We start from the raw sequence: 24,211 nt of genomic DNA, 5'->3' as shown, positions 1-24,211 counted from the left end.
GGAACGCCTGAGGGAGTTAGGTATCGGGGGCACTGCACTCCAGTGGTTCCGTTCCTACCTCTTGGGCAGATTCCAGATGGTGCAGCTGGGGGACGTGTGCTCCGACAAGAGGGCGCTTACATCTGGTGTCCCTCAAGGAGCCATTCTGTCCCCCATGCTATTTAACATTTACATGAAACCGCTGGGAGAGATCATCCGGAGACACGGGGTGCAGTGTTATCAGTACGCTGATGACACTCAAATATGTTTCTCTGTGTCTCCGACTGATGCAGTGACTAGGGATGGCATCTCTCCTCTAAATGCCTGTCTGAAGTCGGTATGGGCTGGATGAGGGAAAACAGACTCAGCTTGAATCCAGAGAAAACGGAAGTACTCGTGATAGGTTCTCCTGGCCCGGGAAAGGAGATTGTTTCCACCTGTCCTGAATGGGGTCACGCTCCCCCTGAAGGACTCAGTTCACAGTCTGGGGGTGCTTTTGGACTCGTCGCTCCACCTCACATCTCAGGTGGATGCGACAGTCAGGAGCACCTGTTATCAGCTTCGGCTGATACGCCAGATGCGACCCTACCTGGGCTGGGGGGACCTTGAAATGGTGATGCATGCTCTGGTAACTTCTCGGTTGGATTTCTGTAATGTGCTCTACATGGGGCAACCCTTGTACCAAACCTGGAAGCTTCAATTAGTACAGAACATGGCAGCAAGGTCCCAGGACTAGCCACATAACACCTATTTTGCAAGATCTTCATTGTCTGCCTATTCGCTTCCGGGCGCAATACAAGGTGTTGGTTATTACCTATAAAGTCCTAAATGGCTTGGGCCCAGGGTACTTGGAGGACCGCCTCTCCCCATATAATCCGTCCCGCACTCTCAGATCGGCCGGGAAGCAATTATTGAGGGTTCCTAAGTCGAAGTACACCTTGACTGCACAGAGGGCATTTTCCAACTCGACCCCACAGCTCTGGAACTCCCTTTCCAGCGAGCTCCGCTCTGTTGCCTCCCTTGACCTGTTTAGGAAGAAGCTCAAGACCTATCTCTTCCAACAGGCTTTCCCCATGTGTCATGATATCTGCTCTCTCCCCATCATATAAGTTTTCTTCCAGCTAGTTTTGTTTTGGTTTTTATTCTTTGTAATTTTATGGTGTTTTTAACTCTAGAGTGTTTTTATGATGTGTATATACTGTTTGTTCAAATTGTATAATGTTTTATACCCTTGTTGTAACCCGCTTTGATCTCTTTTGGAAAAGCGGGCTATAAATAAACAGTATTATTATTATTATTATTATTATTGTTATTATTATTACGTGTCAAAGGAATCTAGGAGTCCAAGTAGACCACAAGTTGAACATGAGCGAACAGTGTGATGCGGCAGCTAAAAGGGCCAATGCGATTTTAGGCTGCATCATTAGAAGTATAGTGTCTAGATCAGGAAAAGTAATAGTGCCACTGTATTCTGCTTTGGTCAGGCCCCGCCTGGAATATTGTGTCCAGTTCTGGGCACCACAATTCAAAAAGGACATTGAGAAACTGGAGTGTGTCCAAAGGAGGGCGACTAAAATGGTGAAGGGTCTGGAAACCATGTCCTATGAGGAACAACTTAGGGAGCTGGGGATGTTTAGCCTGGAGAAAAGTAGGTTAAGAGGTGATTTGATAGCCCTGTTTAAATATTTGAAGGGATGTCATATTGAGGAGGGAGCTAGCTTATTTTCTGCTGCTCCAGAGAACAGATCCCAGAACAATGGATGCAAGCTCCAGGAAAAGAGATTCCACCTCAACATTAGGAGGAACTTCCTGACAGTAGGGGCTGTTTGACAGTGGAACACACTCCCTCGGAGGGTGATAGAGTCTCCTTCCTTGGAGGTCTTTAAACAGAGGCTGGATGGCTATCTGTTGGGGATGCTTTGATTTGGATTTCCTGCATGGCGGGGGTTGGACTGGATGGCCCTAGTGGTCTCTTCCAACTCTACAATTCTATGATTCTATGATTCCAAATTTCAGATGGCCTGCCATGCTACCATGGGGAGGGAGACCTTGAGAAGAATGTAGCACAGTCCTCGGCAATGAAACTACCAAATCTCCAGTGAAGGCTGGAGCAGGAGATGACTGGTGTGGGATTCTGGCATGCCTCTGTGGAAAATCTACAATCTCACCCTCCAAAGCAAATCCAACCTGAACCTCAACCACCTGCAGGGATTCAGCAGGAGAAAGAGGTTTGGGGGGCATTGATGACAGCAGGTCCATCAGTTCAAGCTCAGTCAAAATTGAAGTTGCTCAGTGTGGCTTGGGGAGAGTGTCCTCAGATTAATGCCTCAAGTGCTTCTTCTTCTTTTTACTCTTTTCCTCAGCAATGAGAGGACGAGAACTCCTGAGGTATTGAACACCCTGGAGCTATCACCCTGCTGCAAAGAGGAAGGAGGAGTCACTTCCTTCTCAACTGCCTTCTTGGTATGGATGCTGAAAACTGATCCTTAAAATTTAGGTGATTTCAAGGAATACATGTACTCAAGGTGTCATTTTGAGGTCATTCTTCACCAACTTGTGCATGGGTGAAGCCTCCAATATGGACCTGGATGGAGGTGAAACAGGCACTGTAGGCAGTTTAGGAGGTTTCAAAACCTCTGCTGTTCATAGTATCCTGGGATAAGTTGCTTTTTTTCTGTTGCTTGAAGGTCAGCTATCTGAAGTTTCATGTGCTCATTTCTTTTTTCTTCTCTTTTGCTGTGGGTTTACTACGAGTACCATCTTTCTGAAGGGTCTCCATAGGAATTGTTAATTGGATTCTGTAATGGGATGCACTCTTCCAGGTGAGGCAAATGTGCTGAAAGGTTACAGTATTTGTTGCAGGATTGTTGTTCTTGTTCTTGTTTTTTAAAAAATAATGCTTATATTATCCTGTGGTGGTTTGTTTTGGGGGGCGGGGGCATTCTCCAGCACCAAGTGCAACATGTAAGATACTGCACTTAGGGAGGAAAAATGAAATGAACAGATATAGGATGGGTGACACCTGGCTGAACGAGACTACACGTGAAAGGGATCTGGGAGTCCAATTAGACCACAAATTGAACTTGAGTCAACAGTGCGATGCGGCAGCCAACAAGGCCAATGCAATTTCAGGCTGCATCAATAGAAGTATAGTGTCTAGATCAGGGGTAGGCAACCTTTTTGAGCCAGGGGGCCGGGTTGCTGCAAAAAATAAATAATTAAATAATTTTTTAAAAATTTACATACATTAAAAAAATAATAATTCCGACATACACTGCACACATCATATTTTGAAGTAAAAAACAAAATGGGAACATAAGCTGGCTGATATCAATATCACCATCATCATCATTATCATCATCACTATCATTGTTAAAGCAGACCTTTTAGCATTAAAAGCACCAAAAATACACAGAAATCCACGTTGGAAAGTCACACTGTCTCACCTTCAGAAAGAGTGAGTGCATGTCTCAGAAACTGACTGATATCATCATCACCACCATCATCATCATCACTATCCAAGGCAGACCTGTTAGCATTAAAAGCTCCAAAAATACACAAAAAGCACACTTTGGAAAGTCACACTGTCTCGCCTTCAGAAAGAGTGAGCGCATGCCTCAGAAGCTGATTGATATCAAGATCACCATCCTCATCATCATCACTATCATTGCCCAAGCAAAGCAGGCTTGTTAGCATTCAAAGCACCCAAATGCAATTTGGAAAGTCACACCATCTCGGCTTCAGAAAGAGTGAGCACATGCCTCAGAAGCTGATTGATATCAATATCACCATCCTCATCATCATCACTATCACTATACTAGCAAGGCAGGCTTGTTAGCATTCCAAACACCAAAAACACACAGAAAAGGCACTTTGGAAAGTCACACTATATCGGCTTCAGAAAGAGAGAGCGCATGCCTCAGAAGCTGATTGATATCAATGTCACCATCCTCATCATCATCACTATCATTGCCCAAGCAAGGCAGGCTTGTTAGCATTCAAAGCACGCAAATGCACTTTGGAAAGTCACACCGTCTCAGCTTCAGAAACAGTGCGCGCAGGCCTCAGAAGCCAGCTGATATCAATATCACCATCTTCATCATCATCACTATCATTGTTAAAACAAGGCAGGCTTGTTTATTTTTAATAATAATAATAAAATTAAAAAGGCAGGGTTGTTTATTTTTAATAATAATAATAAAATAAAATAAAAAGGCAGGGTTGTTTATTTTTAACAATAAAAATAAAATAAAATAAAAAGGAAAGGTTGTTTATTTTTAATAATAAAAATAATTTAAAAATAAAAGAAATAAGGTAGAGCCGAAATGGCAACTCACCTCTCCACTTCCTGCTCCTCGGCACCATTTGGAAATGGCGCTCCCCCCTCCCCCTGGCCCAGATGCCAACCCTCATTGGTCCTCCTCTGCCTCTTCCTCCTCCAAAGCTCCGCCTGCTCTTTGGCGCTGGCCAATGGCACACTGGGGCTGGAAACAGCCCCGCCCCTGCTCTTCAGCCATTGGCCAGCCAAGCAAAGGGGACGAGGGCCCTCTTTCCAGCCCTGTGTGGGCGCGCTAGCTGGGCAAGCGCGCGCTGTTGAAGCCGCAAGGGGCTAAAAAAGAAGAGCTCATCCCCTATGGCTGGCTGGCCAAAGAGGACAAGCTCCTCTTTTCTAGCCCCACGCGTGGGCGCACTAGCAGGGTGAGTGCGGGCTGTTGCCTGCCCAGGCAAGTGCCGCGGGTGGCACAGTCACACGGAGGAGGGCAGTACTGCTGAGGAGGGCAGTGCTGCCGAGGAGGAGAAGGAGGTGGGTGGCCGCCAGCTGTGTGCATTAGCGGCCGCGGCAATGGCCGCATGAGCGTGCCCGGCGGCAATCAGCGGCAGGACCGGGCTGGGGCCGGTTCCAAGGCCTCGCTGGGCCAGATCCGGCCCGTGGGCTGTAGGTTGCCGATCCCTGGTCTAGATCAAGGGAAGTAATAGTGCCACTGTATTCTGCCCTGGTCAGGCCCCACCTGGAATATTGTGTCCAGTTCTGAGCACCACAATTTAAAAAGGATGTTGAAAAACTGGTGTTGAGAAATAAAGCCTAAAGGAAAATGTCCAGATGTGACGAAGTGGCAAATGTTCATTTACTGGTTGTCAACCAGGGAACTGGTTACAGCTGGAGCTCATGTCAGTAGATGAATGTAAAAGGTCATTGTGTGCCAGAAAGCATGTAGTACTTATGTAAATATGCAGTGTCATCCTGGTGGAGGACAGTAATTCAGGTGGCACAGGAAATGGTGACAGGAAGAGACTGGGTATAGTGGCCACATGGCAAATGTGTATAGAAATCCCAGATCTCTATTGTACAGTGTGGGTTTTTTGTTGGTCGGTGGTGGATGTGTTTAGCGCTTGTAGTGATTCGTTTTCTATTCGGCAGCTTAAGAATAAAGTGCCTCTTTGGAGATAAACCAGTCTTCAGTTTGTTTTTATCTGCAGCTGGATTCCTGGCAAGCTCCAAAGTTGCCAGTTGTTTATCCTAACGCAGGCTTCTGAAGATACACTGCACGCTCACTTCTGCTCAACAACTGGAGCGTGTCCAAAGGAGGGTGACTAAAATGGTGAAGGATCTGGAATCATGTCCTATGAGGAACAACTTAGGGAGCTGGGGATGTTTAGCCTGAAGAAGAGAAGGTTAAAGGGTGATATGATAGCCCTGTTTAAATATTTGAAGGGATGTCATATTGAGGAGAGAGCTAGCTTGTTTTCTGCTGCTCCAGAGACTAGGACCCGGAGCAATGGATGCAAGCTACAGGAAAAGAGATTCTACCTCAACATTAGGAGGAACTTCCTGACAGTAAGGGCTGTTCGACAGTGGAACAAACTCCCTCGGAGTGTAGTGGAGTCTCTTTCCTTAAAGGTCTTTAAACAAAGGCTGGATGGCCATCTGTCGGGGATGATTTGATTTAGATTTCCTGCAAGGCAGGGGGGTTGGACTGGATGGCCCTTGAGGTCTCTTCCAGCTCTATGATTCTATGATTCTATGATTTGATATCCATCCTTGAATGATATTATTTTTAATTATAACACATATTATACATTCCATTCTTTTTTCTTTTCAATTTTTAAAGCATTATATTGTTATAGTACATTAGTGAAATAGCATTTTTGCAGTATAATTGTTATAATTTTTGAAAAATCACAGAGAACACCAACAAAACCCAGAAAAACACAAGAAGCTATACTGTAAGAACTGATGCTTCTTTAGATCAATTTGGAAGAACTCACAGTTAGCAAAGCAGACTAGGCATTACTAGGCATTACTTCTTCAATTGAAACTTTGGTATCTTTCAACTGCCATTGAAAGAATAGCAACAGTTTCCTACACCACAAAAAAGAGGAGCATCTTGAACATGTTTCAACAAACTATTTATTCAGAGCTAATACACATGTAATAATAATAATAATAATAATAATAATAATAATAATAATACACTTGGAATCTTTTCTTCTTCCAAAATGCATCCAGGCATGTCTCCTTTTTTTTCCCCATCAGCCTCCACTCTTCTAATAATTTCCATTCTGATAGTCAAACATATAAAGCTATGCTTTTTCAACATGCTGGAGTGGGGAAGTAGGGGAACATTGAAGCTCATCTGCTCTCCCCTTTGTTTTGTTGTTCATGCATGCTCTGTCTCTGTTTTGTTGTTCACACATGATCTGTAAGAGGTTCCAAAGGCAGTTGCTGGTTAACTTGCCTGTTGTATACACGGCTCCAATTGGATTGATTATAGTAGCAACCTGCTGTTTCTCCACTCAAGCTTTATTGCTTCATTTGTTACAAACATGTTTCTAAAGTTCAAAATTAAAAGTCTGTGTTTCTTCCAAATGTTGATACTTTAAGAATTTTTAGCTTGATAGAAGACAAAGACGAAAAGGGAGGCTGGGCAGGCTTTAAAGGACTTTGTAAAAGTCTTTTCTTTCTTAGATTTTCAGTTAACTGAGGTATGCCTCAAGACTAACTGGGTGTCAGTTATTCTTATTTAATAATTTAAACATTGTTTAAAGTGAACTGTAATTGAATTAAGGTTATGATATATTGAAATTATAACTTGTTGGATGCTAGTTTGTAAGAGGGCCAGCAGTGCAAGTCAAAGAATCAAAATTATTACAGACAGTTTTACAGATTATTATATCTATTTGTTTTTGTGAACTGCTTTGGATGAAATGCATTGTGGAAAATACAGTATACAAATTAATTGACGTGCACTTGTCTATGGATCAGTGTTGCTATGTGTTCAGTTATTGGTACTTTCTAATAAATGCTATTCTTTCATGCACTCTTCCTGGCCAGTCTTGAATAAATACTACTAGATAAGTGAGTGTTTTCCCCCTTTAAATAAATTCATTGTATTTTATTATTTATTAAAATATTTATATCCCATCTTATATCCAAAGATCTTACGTATCAGTGTGGGACACTAAAATAGGAACCTAAATGAGTATAAGGGTGTTAAAATACAGCAAAACACAGATAAGTAGATATGCAAGAGGGACAAAAAACCCCACATGCAAGATGGGAAAGTTTGGCAATACACTGACAATGCATGCATGGCATACTTACAAGACAAGGATCTGGGGATGATGGTGTGAAAATCGCTAAAGCCTTCAGCCCTATATGCAGCTGCAATAAAGAAGGCAAACAGGATGCTAGGTTGTAAGGTGGCCAGCAGCGCAAGTCAATGAACCATAAAAGACAGTGCTTCCATGAAAGACACAGGTATCACTACCAATAGAGATAAAACACAGAAAGAAATTACAGTACAGAAACAAAGACTTATAGTATCTAATTTTGTGAATGTACTAGGGACATTCACAATCTACCAGCATTTTAGATTTGATTGGTGGAAATGTTAGCATAATTGAAAGAACTGTGATTAGAAATATTCAGGTGCAAAACAAACAAGAACAAAGGTATTCTAACAACATTGGTTGTGGTTGTTTCTGATGGGCTAGAATAAGGATAATAATGTTAGCAACACATGTAAATCAACCTGTTTTAAAGGGAACAGATTTATGCTTTCAACATGTCTACCTAGTACACAGGCCCATTTAAAAAAAAACACATAACAAGTCATATCTACTCTACAAAATAGGTAAGTTTTATATTAGTTTAAGAACCATGTCTCCCCATCCACCTAATGCAGAAATGTATTTTGGAGAGGATTCTAAGCCCTGGGCCATTTCTCTGACTTGCATTTCCCAGGATATCCTGTGAACAAAGGGAAAGGCTACTAATCCAAAGTAGGTCATGTGGGTAGACATGCTACTAGGTCTCCAGTCTAGGGAGGCAGCTTTTTGTAAAGGATAACAAAAACAGCAAAAACAACAACAACAACAACAACAGCAACACAATCATTGTAAGGAGCACTGAATTATCTTTGATAGAGAGGTGGGATATAAATAAAATTATATTATATTATTATTTTTCTTAGAATACAAAACTGGAAGGCACCTCAAGAACCATCTCATTCTTACTAGTCAGGAATTAAGCCTACCAACTTCTTTGTGTTAATTTATACCCTTTCTTTGCAGTCTGATTTCCAAGTAATCATTTCTGTGAAGTAGCTTCCCACCAAATAAGTTATCCTCTGCTGAATAACTAGGGAAAGGAGCTCCACCCAACTCCAGAGCTTCGTGGTTCCTTTTCTTTGTGCATACTCTGAAATGGAGACTTCAATGCCAACCACATAAGAAAAGTATCAGAGGGAATATTCACAGTCTTTTATTTTATTTGATTGGATGCATTTAACTGTTCTCTGAAGAAACATGGGCCTGTTACAGACTGCCAAAATAAAGCTGCTTCGGGTCTCTTTGGAGGCATGCTATTTAAATGATGCATGGGTCCTAAGAGTCCAGAGGTCGCACCAAAGCCACACTCCATTCCTAAGCACTGGAGTGCAGTTTTGGTGCAGCTTCCGGATTCTTAGGATGCATGCATCATTTAAACAGCATACCTCCAAAGAGACCCGAAGCAGCTTTATTTTGGCAGTCTGTAACAGGCCATGGATTAATATCCAGAGCACATTCAGAGTAAGCATTTAAAATTGTGTGGGAAAATGCAAATATAATAACATGCTCTCCTGTTCAAAATAAAGGGGAGTTGTAAAAAATAAATTTCTGGTTCATGTGCAGCTCCTATTCATTTCAGTCAAGGATGTTGTTAGAGCATTTAGATTTATATTAAATTTTGGAGTGTGTGTGGAATACACTTTGACCCCAAGCTGACCTCCTAGGGGCACCACCATTTCTCCAAAGCAGAGTTGTCATGTAGGCAGCTTGCAAAGGAAGGGGTAGGAGCCCTAGAGAAAAGGACTGGAAATTCCCCACAGGAAGTTTGGGAGCTGCTAGACAAGAAAAAACATCTCCAAAATCCTGTACAACACTTGCTGGTTTTTTTCAGCCTCACACCTGATGGCCCACTGATTAAGTCAATGGCCACCTATTCATCTATTTGCCTTCCCCGATTGTGTTCAGATCCAAGTGTATTGGGTAAGACTATTCTCACCTTGGTTTAACAAAAGCCCAGGTCTTTACACCCTTTGTCTTGGCTGCAGCTAAGCCATTAAGTTCATTGCTAGAGGCTAGAAACTCTCTATATAAGCCTCAGTCTAAACACACACCGATGTGTTATATTCAGAATACAGCCTGGCTTCACGTCAGACCGAACTCTGATTTTAGCTCCCTCAGCCATTTTTCCTCCACATTTCGGCGGCTGTGTCCTTTCATCATCTTAATACTTAACAATACTTAAGGGATCGCCTTCTTCCGTACTGTCCATCCCGCACTCTAAGGTCCTCGGGGAAGAATCTACTTCAGCCAATAAAATCTAGGCTAACTTCAGTCACACAGAGGGCCTTTTCCATCGCAGCTCCGAAGCTATGGAATGACCTGCCAAAGGAGATCCGCAACATTTCTACTCTTACAGCCTTTAAGAAGGCTCTTAAGATGGATCTCTTCCGGCAGGCCTTCCCTACCTAGTTTCTCTCCCCATTTACTGTGACTTACGTCACTCTGTCCACCAATTCTTCTCTTAAATTAATGAGAAGAATTAAATTAAATTTAATTGAGATTATATTCTGGCCTCAAAAATAAGAGCCCTCCCTCCGCCCCAACTGTCATCATCAGACCTAGGAGGGAGTGAAAAAGACAGGCCCGATTTCCATCAGGCCTAACTGTGAATTTACTGTAACTCACGTTGCTCTGTTTTATTTTACTGTATTTTATTTATTTTTGTATTTTATTTTATTCTCTTTATTTTTATTGTTGTAACTCACCCAGATTCCTTGTGATTGGGTAGGCTATAAATAAATTATCATCATCATCATCATCATCATCATCATCATCATCATCTACATCCACATCTGGTTCCTGGAGAAGCCTTCGGAAGTAAGTATCTCCCGTAGATTTGCTTCTCTCAACTCTCTCCCGAATTCCCTTCCTTTACTTTCATTGAGAATTGCGTGTATGCGTGTGAACTTTGCTGTGTGTTTGTGTTCCTTTTTAAATAAATATTTAGACTTAATTGGAGCAGTCTGTCTCAGCGTCGTCTCTCAAGGGATTCTTGTGGACCTCTCGTATACAACACAGGACACAGTCTCGTGAGGATGTTGTTAGGACCCTCCCTCTCAGCAATTTGAGCTAAATTCAGAAATTCCCTTAATTAGATCCTTCCTAACAATGTGTAGGAAAACATTGTGGCAGATTGTTCCAATTGCTTCATGATGAAGTTTACGTTCCTGAAGATAGATGTATAGGTGGATAGATATAGGTGGATGCAGAATGGAATTGATTGTCTTGGTTTATTGGTAACTGTCATTTCATTCCCTCCAACATTGTAGGCAAATATGAGGGTACTATTGTTAATGTATATTGAAGGTGAAAATGTTCAGCTGTGACAATGGCTGCAGAAGTCTAAATTGGCTACAGCTGGAGTCCAGAGGCCAGAGCTGCAGACAGATGTTCAAGGTCAACTGAACAAGACTAAATGTAAATATGATATGTCTTCAGTCTGAAAAGGGATTGCTTTCTATGTTGCATAGCAACTTGTACAGAAAGAGGCTGGACTTAGTAGTCACATCATGGGAATATTGTACATAAGGGGAAAAATGCTGTTCTGGTGAATTGTGGGAGTCTGAGAGTCTGGGAGTTTGGAGTCTGAGAGTTGAAGATAGTGTTGTGTGACAGTAAGAGTTTTTGTATAGTAGTAACTAGCTCGTGTTATTTAGAAACAACGAAATAAAGCCTTCTAAGGAATGAACCTGCTGGAGTGTGATTGTTTAATTAAACAGCTGTTTCACTAGGCATTGTTCCAGCAAGCTAAAAGCCTGTTTGGAGTTTCGCTTTGTTCCTGAGTTGGAGAAATAAGCCGGGATCTTCATCCAGTTGGCACCAGACCGGGATCACGGGCAAGGTTAATCACCCAAAATATCAAGAACTATGAACTCTGTTAAAAATTCTTCATGTATGTTTACATCCCACACTCAGAGAAGTTTTGGGAAAGGGAAAAACCAATTCAATTCTGCAATGCAGCTATAATTTTATCATTGCAACAGTTTGATTAAAATGTGTTGTAAAGAACAAAGTTGCACAACCCAGGTGCACAAATAAGAGAAGTTAATATTCTCTCTCTTTTTCTTTTCTTTTTTTAAAAATAGAATTATATCAAGAAGATTAAACATTTGCTAAGATGCATATGCATGACAATACAGCCAAATTCTGCAATGTGTTGGCTATAACAATTCTGACTTAACTCTCAGAACAATTTAGTGCTTGGGTTTTGCCACAAATAATGACATCTGACCCTCCTCAGTTTTATTAAGTCATATATTTTATATTTCTTTATGAAAATTCTACAGAGGGTACAGAAGGCAATACTGCCAATTCAGCAGGTATTTTTGGACTCTGGAATTCTGAGTAGCTCTAACCTGAACTAGCTTTTCTATATAGCTGCAGTCTCAGACTGTAGAGCCTTCTGAACAGGCTTGGAAAACAGGGAGTATTTCACATGGGTGTGGAGGAAGAGACAGCATAAGGGGTTAAACCTCCCCATTCCCAGAGACTCTTTTTGTTTGGTCAGAGGTGAGGGCCAGTTGGGGTCTTCAGTTGGTTTGTTTTTATTCTAGTGGAAGACACTACTGTGAATGTGTGATTGTTAGCACTCTACTGTTCTATTGTGTATAGCCCCAGGTCCCCTTCCTGAGAACCTGGTATCAGGGAGGGGGGGACTTTTGCTCGCAAGAAGTTACTCAGAGACTTTTTAAATGGCTGCAGACTTAGGTCCAAAACACACTGCAGAAATAATCCAGTTTGAGATCGCTTTAACTGCCCTGCCTCAGTACTAGGAAATCCTGGGAATTGTAGTTTATTATGGCACTGACAGAGAAGGCTAAATTTCTCCCAAAACTACATTTCACAGAATTCCTTAGCATTGAGCCAGAGCAGTTAAAGCGCTCTCAAACCAGATTATTTCTGCAGTGTGGATGGGACCTTAGTTTCTGGAGTTAGGTGAACAGTCTTGGAAAACAAGGGGATTCACTCTGGCGTTTAGTGGGGAAATTTGAGAGGGAATCCTAGAGTCCTGTTTCAGTGCCTACTTAAGTGAGGGAGTTGCTGCAGCCACTGCAATAAATGTGGTATGTGTTCTTGCCTATGGATGTGGGTTACTTCACCTGCACCAATGCAAGTTGGTACCCTGTTGTAAGAGAAGGTCCAGCAGCCAAAGGCCCGGGGAATGCTCATTTCAGCATATTAGGGAACAAGAGATTTTCCTAGACAGAACGGAATGGACTGTCCTGGATGGGGAACACACAGAGGAAGATTCTGGGGAGGAGGTCCCATACACAGAAGGTAGACAGTTGAAGGAATGTGACAAATAGAAGTAGGAAAACCAGGGATTGTTCTGTGAGCTTGCATTTACCGAACCTATTTGAAACTTTCTCCCTTATCAGGGATGACAAGGGGGAGAAGCAGGGCCAGTCCTCAGGGAAAGTGCATGAGGCCTTGGTAGAATCAGCATAGGGCATAGCTGCTGCTAAGGCTTGGAGGAGGCACATGTTGGTTGTGGGAACTGCTTGCCGAGGGGAACAGAAACAGTGGTTCATGAGCCTGACAAAATGTCTTGAGAGGTATATTGTCTCCCTGGGGCAAAAATCTATGATGGGAGACTGACAAGAGTTGTCAAGCCTACTGACCATTGTCCTTTCCTTTTGGTCCATGTGAGAACCAATGATATTGCAAGGCACAGCCTTCAGAATATCATAAAGGATTATGTGGCTCTGGGTAGTAAGCTGAAAGAGCTGGACGCACAGGTTGTTATCTCATCTCTTCTCCCAGTTGAAAGGCGTGGTCCGGGAAGGGAGGGGAAAATAGCAAATGTGACCAACTCATTCCACAGATGGCTCCATCAAGAACAATTTTGATTACTGGAATATGGTCTGTGGATTCAGGAGGGTGGGCATCTGGCAAGGGATGTGCAGAAACATTTTGCCAACAGTCTCAAAAATGCAATCAGGAGGGCTTTAAACTGAGTTATGTGGGGGAGACACACAGTATTTTGGAGAGCCAGAGTTCATCAAGGGCTGGAGAACAAGGCAAATAGTAGTGTTCCAGTTTGAGGTGTCATCTGGTGTGTGGGAGGTCTTTGGGGGAGTCCAAGGGGGCAAGGCCAAAGGGCCACACCATCATCCTCCCTGCCTGGCGCAGCTTTACTCATGAGGAAAATGGTGCCAGGCAGGGAGGTGGGGGTGCACTCAGCCATCTTTCCCCCTGCTACGTGCCATGGTGCATGACAGGGAAGTGGGAGCCCACCTAGGCAGGTGTAACTCCTGTTCTATGGTGTCACCTGGTGTGGTCTGCACTCTCACACACACCCTAGTAATGCCACTGCAAGGACCCAACAGTGGAAGGGAAAAAAACTTTACATAGGCAGTTAGTGGAGATGTCCCATGGTCTTAGATGTCTCTACACTAATGCACAGAGCATGGAAAATATGCAAGATGAACTCAAACTCCTAGCACAGCAAACCAAATATGATAGAATAGGCATCACTGAAGCCTGGTGGGATGAGTCTCATGATTGGAATGTAGAGATAGAGCAGTGTAAAATTTTTAAGGAAAAAGGAAAGAAAGAGGTGTAGCATTATATATTAAAGATATTTACACCTCTGAAGAGATCCAGGACATCAATCCTGGAAGCCAGGTGGAGATCATCTGAATAAAAATTAAAGGGGAAGGAAACAACAGGGATCTTATTGTTGGAGTCTACTACAGGCCCCAAGTCAGACTGAAGAATTAAATCACACCTTTCTAGAACAATAGACCACACACTCAGAAAGAAGAGATCTTAGAATCACAGACACGCAGTAGTGATGGGTGAGTACAACTATCCTGATATTTGCTGGAAGTGAAACTCATACAAGAATTTAAGGTTCAGCAAACTTCTCACTTGCCTGGAAGACAATTTCATTGTCCACAAGGTGGAAGAGGTAACAAAGGGATCAGATATTTTCGATCTGGTCCTAACCAACAGGGATGACCTGGTTAATGGGGTACAAGTGGTGGGATCCTTAGCTGGAAGTGATCATGTTCTCCTGAGTGGAAAGGAGAAGTCAAGCATAGGCAGACAAGCATTCTAGAGTTTTAGAAAATCTGATTTCAGTAAACAAAGGGGAATACTGGGTGTGATCCTATGATCAGGAATAATGAAAGACAATGAAGTTCAGGACAGATGGAATTTTCTCCTAAGGGAGATATTTAAGGAACAATTTAAAACAATTTCAGTGAGGAGGAAAAATGGGATACATCTCAAGAAACCAGGATGGATGAGTAAAGAACTTTCAACTGAGCTATGTTTTAAATAATACATGTATAAGAAATGGAAAAAGGAGAAAATCACCAAAAAGTAAGCACATGTAGGGGGAAAGTCAAAAATGCTAAAGTGCAGAATGAGCTCAGGTTTGCTAGAGAGGTTAAAGAACAATAAAAAGGTTTTTTTGGGTATGTCTGTAGTAAAAGGAAGAAGAAGCATATGGTAGGGTCATAGTGTGGAGAAGATGGCAAAATGCTAACAGAGACAGAGAAGAGGCAGAACTACTCATCTTCTTTGCCTCAGTCTTCTCACAAAAGGAAAATGGTACTAAACCTCAGGAAAGGGGAGCAGAGGGCGCAATGGAGGAAATGCAACACAGAAAATGTAAAGAGATAGTACAGGAATACCTGGTTAATTTAAATGAATTTAAGTCTCCAAACCAGATGAACTACATCCAAAAGTATAAAAAGAACTAGAAGAAGTAATCTCAGAGCCACCGGCAATCATCTTTGAGAACTCCTGCAGAACATGAAAGCCCCACAAGACTGGACAATGGCAAACATTATCCCCATTTTCAAAATGGGATGTCAGCCTGACATCAATATCAGGAAAGATTCCAGAATGGATCATTAAACAAAGAGTCTGTGTGCATTCAGAAGGAACAGAATAATCACAAAGAGTAAACATGGGTTTCTCGGAAACAAGTTATGGCAGACTAATCTTATCTCTCTCTTTTTAATAAAAAACAAATTAATAGCTTGGAAGATAAAGGGAATGGTGTGGATATACACATCTTGATTTCTGTATGGCCTTTGAGAAGATCCCCCATGAGATTCTTGCAAACAAGCTTGTAAAATGTGGGCTAGAAAATGCTACAGTTAGGTGGATTTGTAATTGGTTGACAGGCTGAACCCAAAGTTTACTCAACAATGGCTTCTTTTCATCTTGGAGAGAAGTGACCAGTGGGATGCCACAAGGTTCTGTACTGGGCCCAGTGCAATTGAATGTCTTTATTAATGATATGGATGAAGGAAGAGAAGGTGTGCTTATCAAATTTGCAGATAACACCAAATTAGCAGGAGTAGCTAATACCACAGAGGTCAGGATCAAATGTCAAAATGAGCTTAATAATTTCAAAAGCTGGGCCAAAACCAATAAAATGAATTTCAACAGGGAGAAATGTAAGGTACTACTCTTAGGGAGAGAAAAAAAATGAAAAAAGGTTGGGGAGAAAAGTTGTATGATGGAGAATACTTGGCTTAAGAACAGTATATGTGAAAGTATCTAGGTGTCTTGGAAGACCACATGTTGAATGTGAGCCAACAGTGTGATGCAGCAGCTAAAAAAGCCAATGTGATTTGAACCTGTATCAATAAAATATAGTGTCTAGATCAAGGGAAGTAATTGCAGAAGCAGAAGTCTATTCTCCTACCATTAGGCCTCACCTGGAATAGTGCCCTCACCTAGGAGCCCTGGTGGCGCAGTGGTTAAATGCCTGTACTGCAGCCACTAACTCAAAACCATAAGGTTGCAAGTTCAATACCAGTGAAAGGGCTCTAGCTTGACTCAGGCTTGTATCCTTCCGAGATCACTAAAATGAGTACTCAGATTGTTGGGGGCAATTAGAGCGGTATATAAATGAAGTTGTTTGTTTGTAGTGTGTCCAGTTCTGGGCACCACAATTCAAAAGGGATGTTGAGAAGCTGGAGCATGTCCAGAGGAGGGTGACCAAATTGGTGAATGTTCTGGAAACCATGCCCTATGAGGAGTGTCATAGGGTGCTGGGTATGTTTGGCCTGAAGAAGAGAAGATTAAAAGGCAATATGATGGCCCTGTTTAAATATTTGAAGGGATGTCATATTGAAGCTGGAGCAAGCTTGTTTTCTGTTGCTACAAAAAATAGGACATGGAGCAATTGATGCAAACTACAGGAAAAGAGATTCTACCCAAACATTAAGAGGAAGTTCTTGACAGTAAGAACTGTCCTACACTGGAAAACACTCCCTTGGAGTGTGGTGGAGTCTCTGTTTTTGGAAAGTTTTAAACAGAGGCTGCATGGCCATCTGTCAGAACTCCAAAGCTAATTACCAAACAAGATTCACAGTTCCTATAGTCATTGATCATCTTGCTTAGCAATTGCTTTAGAATTGTAGTTCTGCCTGCTTGTAGTGGGGGGTGGTAGTGCTAGCTGGTGCATGGGAATGATTGCTGCTATGCAATGGAATGTGATAAGGCCGAGACATCTGTAAGCAGCTTCAAGGCCACAGTGTTGGCTTCTCAGGATTCTTAGTCCTGGAAGGAGGGGGGAAAGGGCTCACAGGAAAAAAGGTGGGGAGGAGTAGCTGTTTTAACTTAGTGCTTGAGGCTTGGCTCGCCAGATTCTGCTGAAAAGTTTGTCTAGTCACATCTACCTGTATTTCCAATAAAACTTCACTGCTTTGAAGCAAGTTGCTGTTGTGGATTTCTGGTGGAGGTTGCTGGGTCTCACAGTCAGCAGAATCTGCCCAAAGCATCATGACTGATGTGAAGGTGCAGGTTGAACAACCCAACGTTGAGAGTGATGTCGTGGAGGACACAGAAGACCTCGAGACCGAGGGGACGAGCGGCGTCGAGGGGCGCCAGGGAGCGAGGCCCAAGACAGGGATCAGCTCCGAGGACCAGCCGGAGGACTGGTGGTACCTGCCAACGGAGACCGGGAGGCACCGGCGCCGAGCGGGCAGGTTGACCGCGTGGGACCAAGGCCTTGGGGAGGCCATGCTACAGAGCCCTGGGCCCGAGAACCTGTCGGAGGAGGTGGCCGATGTCAAGGATGACCTCCGTGAACTGAAGGCTATGGTAGCCAGCCTGATGCCCAAGGATGGGAATAAACTGGGCCAGGGAGCCAGAAAAGCACCGGCGGCCGCCGCCGCCCTAGCCGCCCGGCCGACTGAGATGGAGGAGGACGACGGTTCGGAGGAGGAGGACGAAGACGAACAGAGCACCCGGCCTTCATCGTGTCAAAGGGGAGTTGGGGGAACCCCAAGACACCGGCGGGAAGAAGCGGTGGCGCTGCGTGAACTGCTGGCGGGCAAGCTAGAGGCCAAGTTCAATGGGGACCCAGAGCAGCTCCCATTCTTCCTCGCCCAGGTGGCCGGACACATGCGTGCCCGCGGTGACTTCTTCCCGGATGAGGCCGAAAAGGTGAGATGTGTAGCCGGCCGGCTAGAAGGCCAAGCGGCGCAGTGGCTGGTGCAGCTGTATGACTGTGGGGCGCGGGAACTGCGGTCCCTGTTGGCCTTCATGACAGCTTTGCGGGCCCGGTTCGAAGACCCGTTTAGAGTGGACCGGGCCAAGGCCAAGTTTGCCGCCCTCCAGCAGGGGACCCGTTCCGTGGCGGAATATGTGTTGGAGTTCAGGAGTGTAGCCGCCCACATCCCTGACTACCCAGAAGCCATGATGACCCGCCAATTTCAGGATGGGCTCCGTGCGGAGCTGCTGGAGTGGATCTTGATGAAAGAAACGCCTCAGGGGCTGCAAGAATGGATTCGTTGTGCCGGGGAGGCCGAGGCCACCAAGGAACGGATCCGACTAGCAAAGCAGCGGGCAGCTTTCCAACAAGGGCGGATGGCAGGAACGGCGAGTCGGGACAGCGGACCGGGAAAACCGAAGGCTTCAGCTGAGACGGAGAAGCAGCGGCGGATGCGGTTGGGCCTCTGTCTGGCCTGCGGGAAAAGGGGCCACCTGATTGCCGCCTGTCCGGAGAAGGCCAACTCCAAAGGAACCCCTAAGGCTGCGACAGGTGCCCAAGGAGGCGCGGCAAAAGGAGCGGCCGGTCAAGCCGCTGAGCAGCCTGGCGGGGAAAATGAGCGCCCCGCTGGACCTGCTCAGGACCAGACAATCCCGGACTTGGTGAGTGGAGGGGTCTCAATATATTTCTTGGAAGTTAAATTGGGACATAAAATAAAGGGGACTACAGAGCCAATGCTGGCAGCTTTGGACTCGGGGTGCACCCGATGTCTGATCAGTGAAAGGCTGGTGCAATCGCTCCAGATTGAGCAGGAGCCTTTGCCAGAGCTGATCCCGTTCCTACAGATGGACGGGACGGTCATGGGGGGAGCACCCAGCGGTTATCAGACGGAAAAACTTACCTTGCAGATTTCAGGACACTGGGAAGCTATTCGGTTTGTGGTTGGGCCTACCAGGGGTTGTGATTTGGTGCTGGGAATAGACTGGCTGGCGTTCCACAACCCATGTATCAATTGGAAAACTAAGCAACTGGTGTTTAACGACCCTGGGTGCAGTAATCATGTGGGCCCTGGTAGGACCCTGGGGAGGGAACCTCACGAAGCCACGGCGGTGACTGTCTATGGGCCTTTTCCACGAGAGGCAGTCCACCGGTTACAGGAGATGGGGAATTTCCCAGAAGCCTATAAGGATTTGAGGGCAGTATTTGAGGAAACTGAGTGTGACACTCTGCCACCACATAGAGACACAGACTGTGCTATAGAGCTGACACCAGGGGCCCCACTCCCCAAACCCAAACTGTACTCTATGACTCCAAGGGAGATGGTGACACTGAAGGAATTCATTAACAAGAACTTGGCTAGGGGTTTAATTCGTCCCTCCAGCTCCCCTTTTGGGGCTCCAGTGTTTTTCCGGGAAAAGAAGGATGGGACACTCCGATTGGTGATGGATTACAAAAATCTGAATGCCATCAGCACATGTAGTAAATACCCCCTGCCTCTAATGAAGGACATGTTGAGCAGGTTGTCCAAGGGGGAAAGTTTTCACCAAGTTGGACTTAAGGGATGCCTACTTCCGAATAAGGATTAAGGAGGGGGATGAGTACAAGACTGCCTTCCATTGTCCCCTGGGGGCATTTGAATACTTGGTCCTTCCTTTTGGGCTTTCGGGGGGGCCCTCATGCTTCATGAAGCTGATACATGAAGTGTTGCATGAGTTGTTGTATGAGGGGGTGTTGGTATATCTAGACGACATCCTCATTTACTCCCCGGACCTTGCTAGCCATGTGCAACTGGTGAGGAAAGTCCTCCAAAGACTGTTGGATAACAAGTTATATGTCAAATTGTCTAAGTGCGAGTTTCACACCGATAGTTTGGAGTTCCTGGGATATAGAGTGTCCACCCGGGGACTGCAAATGGACCCTCACAAGGTCCAAGATGTCATGAACTGGCCTCAACCGAAAACCTGCAAACAAGTGCAACGATTTTTGGGGTTTGCTAACTTTTATAGACAGTTCATCCCCAATTTTGCCCAAATTGCCTTACCTATCACCAACCTGTTGAAAACCAAGGTAGGGGGAACATTAGGAGAGCCAGCAAGCGCTGAGGAACAGGCAGCTCGAAGTAAACCTTCCTACAAAGTGGAGTGGACTCGGGACTGCACTGAGGCTTTTGTAAAATTAAAGAAACTGTTCAGTACAGAGCCCGTACTCAAACACCCAGACCCCGACCAGCCTTTTGTGGTGCAGGTGGATGCCTCAGACGCAGCAGTGGGGGCGGTGTTGATGCAGAGGGATGAAGTGGGTAGACTGAGGCCTTGTGCCTACTTGTCCAAACGGTTCAATTCGACCCAGAAAGCTTGGCCATGCTGGGAAAAAGAGGCCTATGCCATTAAAAGGGCATTAGAGGTTTGGAGGCAATTCTTGGAAGGGGCTCCTCACCCTTTTGAAGTGTGGACTGATCATCGCAATCTAGAAGCCCTACAAACCCCCAAACAGTTGACCCCCAAACAGAGACGGTGGGCCAAAGAGTTTTATAAGTTCAACTTTGTCATAAAGTTCTTCCCGGGCAAAGAAAATGTGTTGGCTGATGGGTTGTCCAGAATGCATGGACCAGGTCAGCAAGAGCAGCCGGAGTTGCAGACCTTGTTCACATCCAGACAATTGGGGTTGGGGGTGACCACCCGCTCTCAGGCCAAACAAGAGCGAGATAACAAATTGGAAGGTCTAGACACCTTTGTGCGGGAAATATTAGTGGCCTATGAAGCTGATGAGGAGCTTGCAAGCCTGAAGGAAGAGCTTCAATGCTCAGACCAAGGAATATGGACAAAAGGGGGAAAAATATATGTACCTGAGACCTGCAGGCCTAAAGTGTTGGAACTCTGTCATGATGTCAAGGCTGCTGGACATTGGGGCTTCATTAAAACATGGTTGACCCTGAGCTCAAAGTACTGGTGGCCAAAAGTTCGCAAGGAGGTGGAGGCTTACGTACAGGGGTGTCCAATTTGTGCCCGAGCCAAACCACACACAGGCAAGCCGAGTGGGCTGCTGCAGCCGGTGGAGACCCCGAACAGACCTTGGCAACATATTGGAATGGATTTCATTACTGATTTGCCTGAAAGTAGGGGCAAAGACACCATTTGGGTAGTTACAGACTTATTCTCCAAACAGGTGCACTATGTGGGTTGCAAAGGTGTCCCTAGTGCATCCAAGCTGGCTGACCTGTTCATTGAAAATATATACAGACTCCACTGTTTACCCGACAAGATTCTGTCTGACAGAGGGTCTTCCTTCACCTCAAAATTTTGGAGGTGCTTGCAGGACAAATTGGGGGTGCAACTGGCTTTTAGCTCTGCTTTTCACCCTTCTACGGACGGTCAGACAGAAAGGGTTAATCGGAGCCTGGAGGTGTACTTAAGGTGTTATGTCAATTACCTACAAGATAACTGGATGGACTTATTGCCCCATGCTGAGGTGGCTTTCAATGTGTCTGTGCATTCCAGTGTTGGTGTGTCTCCTTTCCAAGTGGTGTTTGGCTATGAACCCAGAGTCATCCCACAACTGAATCCCGGGCCAAAGGACCCTATGCCAGTGGGGAAGTGGAGTCAGTTACTAAGGGACAGTTGGCCCAAGATAGAGGAAGCACTGAAGCAGGCCAAGGATTACAAACACTTTGCAGATCAGCACCGAAAGCCCGGTTGGGACATTCAAGAGGGGGATTTGGTGTACTTGTCCACTAAGAACTTAAAATGTCGGGTACCTTGTAAAAAACTAGGACCTAAGTTTGTGGGTCCTTTTGCAGTTAAAAGACTGGTTAGTGAGGTAACTGCTGAATTGGACCTTCCCAAGATGTATAAACACATTAACCCTACTTTTCATTTCAGCCTGCTGAAACCAGCTGGGGAGAGGACTAGAGCTGAGCTGGAAGAATCTGCTCCACTGCCACTGTTGATCGAGGGGGAAGAACACTTCGAAATTGTGAAAATTTTGGACTCTAGGGTTGTGAAGGGTGGTCTAGAATATTTAGTGCAGTGGAAGCATTTCCCAATTGATATGGCTGAGTGGGTGGGGGTGAAACACGTGAACGCTGAGCGGTTAAAACAAGAGTTCCATCTGGCTTATCCAAACAAACCTAAACTGGGGAAATAGTGCTTTGGGGAGACAGAAATAGTGCTTTGGGGAGACAGAGTGTCAGAACTCCAAAGCTAATTACCAAACAAGATTCACAGTTCCTATAGTCATTGATCATCTTGCTTAGCAATTGCTTTAGAATTGTAGTTCTGCCTGCTTGTAGTGGGGGGTGGTAGTGCTAGCTGGTGCATGGGAATGATTGCTGCTATGGAATGGAATGTGATAAGGCCGAGACATCTGTAAGCGGCTTCAAGGCCACAGTGTTGGCTTCTCAGGATTCTTAGTCCTGGAAGGAGGGGGGGAAAGGGCTCACAGGAAAAAAGGTGAGGAGGAGTAGCTGTTTTAACTTAGTGCTTGAGGCCTGGCTCGCCAGATTCTGCTGAAAAGTTTGTCTAGTCACATCTACCTGTATTTCCAATAAAACTTCACTGCTTTGAAGCAAGTTGCTGTTGTGGATTTCTGGTGGAGGTTGCTGGGTCTCACGCCATCTGTTGGGGGTGCTTTGATTGTGTATTCCTGTATGGAATGGAGGCCGCTCCTGAAAAAACCTTCCCTGGCTCCCCTGAGAATGAAAAATTATAGGCCAGTTTCCCATTTACCATTTTTGAGCAAGGTGATTGAAAGGGCGGTTGCCCTTCAACTCCAAAGGGTCTGGGATGAAACCGATTATCTAGATCCATTTCAAAACGGCTTCAGGACAGGATACGGAGTTGAGACTGCCATGGTTGCTTTAGCTGATGACCTTCATCTTGGCGTTGACAGGGGTAGTGTGAGCCTGTTGGTGCTGTTAGACCTCTCAGCGGCTTTTGATACAATCAATCATAACATCCTGTTGGAAGCTACAGTGCAATGTTTCTGCTCCTTCCTCTCAGGCAGCTTCCAAAGGATGATGCTCAGGGACAGTTCATCATCATCATCATCATCATCATCATCATCATCATCATCATCATCATATCCCTCCTCTCCCTGTATTGGATCGAGGTGGGTAACAAGATATCAAAGGCCCTGTCCAAATGGGCCCTTTGCAGCGCATGCACAACGTGCTAGGGTTGCCTCGGGACAGTGCGTGCACACATTCCGCAACCCTAGCAAGTCATGCATGCACCGCAGTTGCGCAGCGCCATACATACAGCGAGCGCAACAATTACGTTGCAGCTGCACCGCCTCTAAATGGCGCTGTGCAGCTGTGACGTAACCGCACCGTCTTTAGTGCTTTGCGGCACCTCAAACAGGAGCCGTCTTTGGGAGCGTCTTCTTTGCTGAGCAGCAGCACAGCGCAATTTGTATGCTGCGGCGCTCCTGCGCAGCAGAGAGATGCCAAGGAGGCGCCTCTTTTTGGTGGTCTGTACCCTGCCACAGATATCATCCCAAACAGAGCTTAATTGTGGCATCCCGCAAGGCGCCATCCTGTTCCCAATGCTATTTAACATATATATGAAGCCACACAGAGAGATCATTTGGAGATATGGAGCTGGGTGTTATCAGTATTCTGATGATACCCAGATATATTTCTCCATATCTTGGTCTTCAGCTTTGACTTCAGATGGCGTCTCTCTTCTGAATCAATGTCTTGAAGCAGTAATGGACTGGATGAAGGAAATCCAATTAAAGCTGAATCCAGACAAGACGGAGGTACTTACAGTAGGCGGCCCTAATCCGGGTGTTGGGATACAACTACCAGTCCTAGATGGGGTCACACTCCCCTTAAAGAACTGTGTTTGCAGTCTGGGGGTGCTTCTTGATCCGTCGCTTCAGATGGTAAATCAGGTAAATGCAACAGTCAAGAGTGCCTGTTATCAGCTTTGGCTGATATGCCAGCTGCGCCCTTTCCTAGGACCTGGAAACTGCAGTACATGCACTGGTAACTTCATAACTCAACTTCTGCAGTGTGCTCTTCATGGGACTACCCTTGTGCATAACCCAGAAACTTCAATTAGTACAGAATATGGCAGTCAGGTTGGTCACTGGAAAAACTAGGAGTGACCATATTACACCGCTTCTGAAATCAGTCTGTTGGCTGCCTATTAGTTTCCG

At 45.0% G+C, this 24,211-nt stretch overlaps 1 protein-coding gene across 1 annotated transcript in view; it reads right to left on the bottom strand.

Moving 5' to 3' along the window:
- IKZF1 (IKAROS family zinc finger 1) overlaps positions 1-24,211 on the bottom strand; it is a 165,420-nt gene that overhangs the window by 59,642 nt on the left and 81,567 nt on the right. The window contains exon 4 of the mRNA XM_089532462.1: positions 7,583-7,642. Within this exon, the coding sequence (XP_089388588.1) occupies positions 7,583-7,642 (60 nt within the window). The remainder of the gene's footprint in view (positions 1-7,582; positions 7,643-24,211) is intronic.

This window comes from Sceloporus occidentalis, unplaced genomic scaffold (genome assembly GCF_023333645.1).
Source record: "Sceloporus occidentalis isolate IW3139 unplaced genomic scaffold, rSceOcc1.0.p SCAF_7, whole genome shotgun sequence".
NCBI classification, from domain to species: Eukaryota; Metazoa; Chordata; class Lepidosauria; order Squamata; family Phrynosomatidae; genus Sceloporus; species Sceloporus occidentalis.
This window is presented reverse-complemented; position numbering and strand designations above follow the sequence as displayed.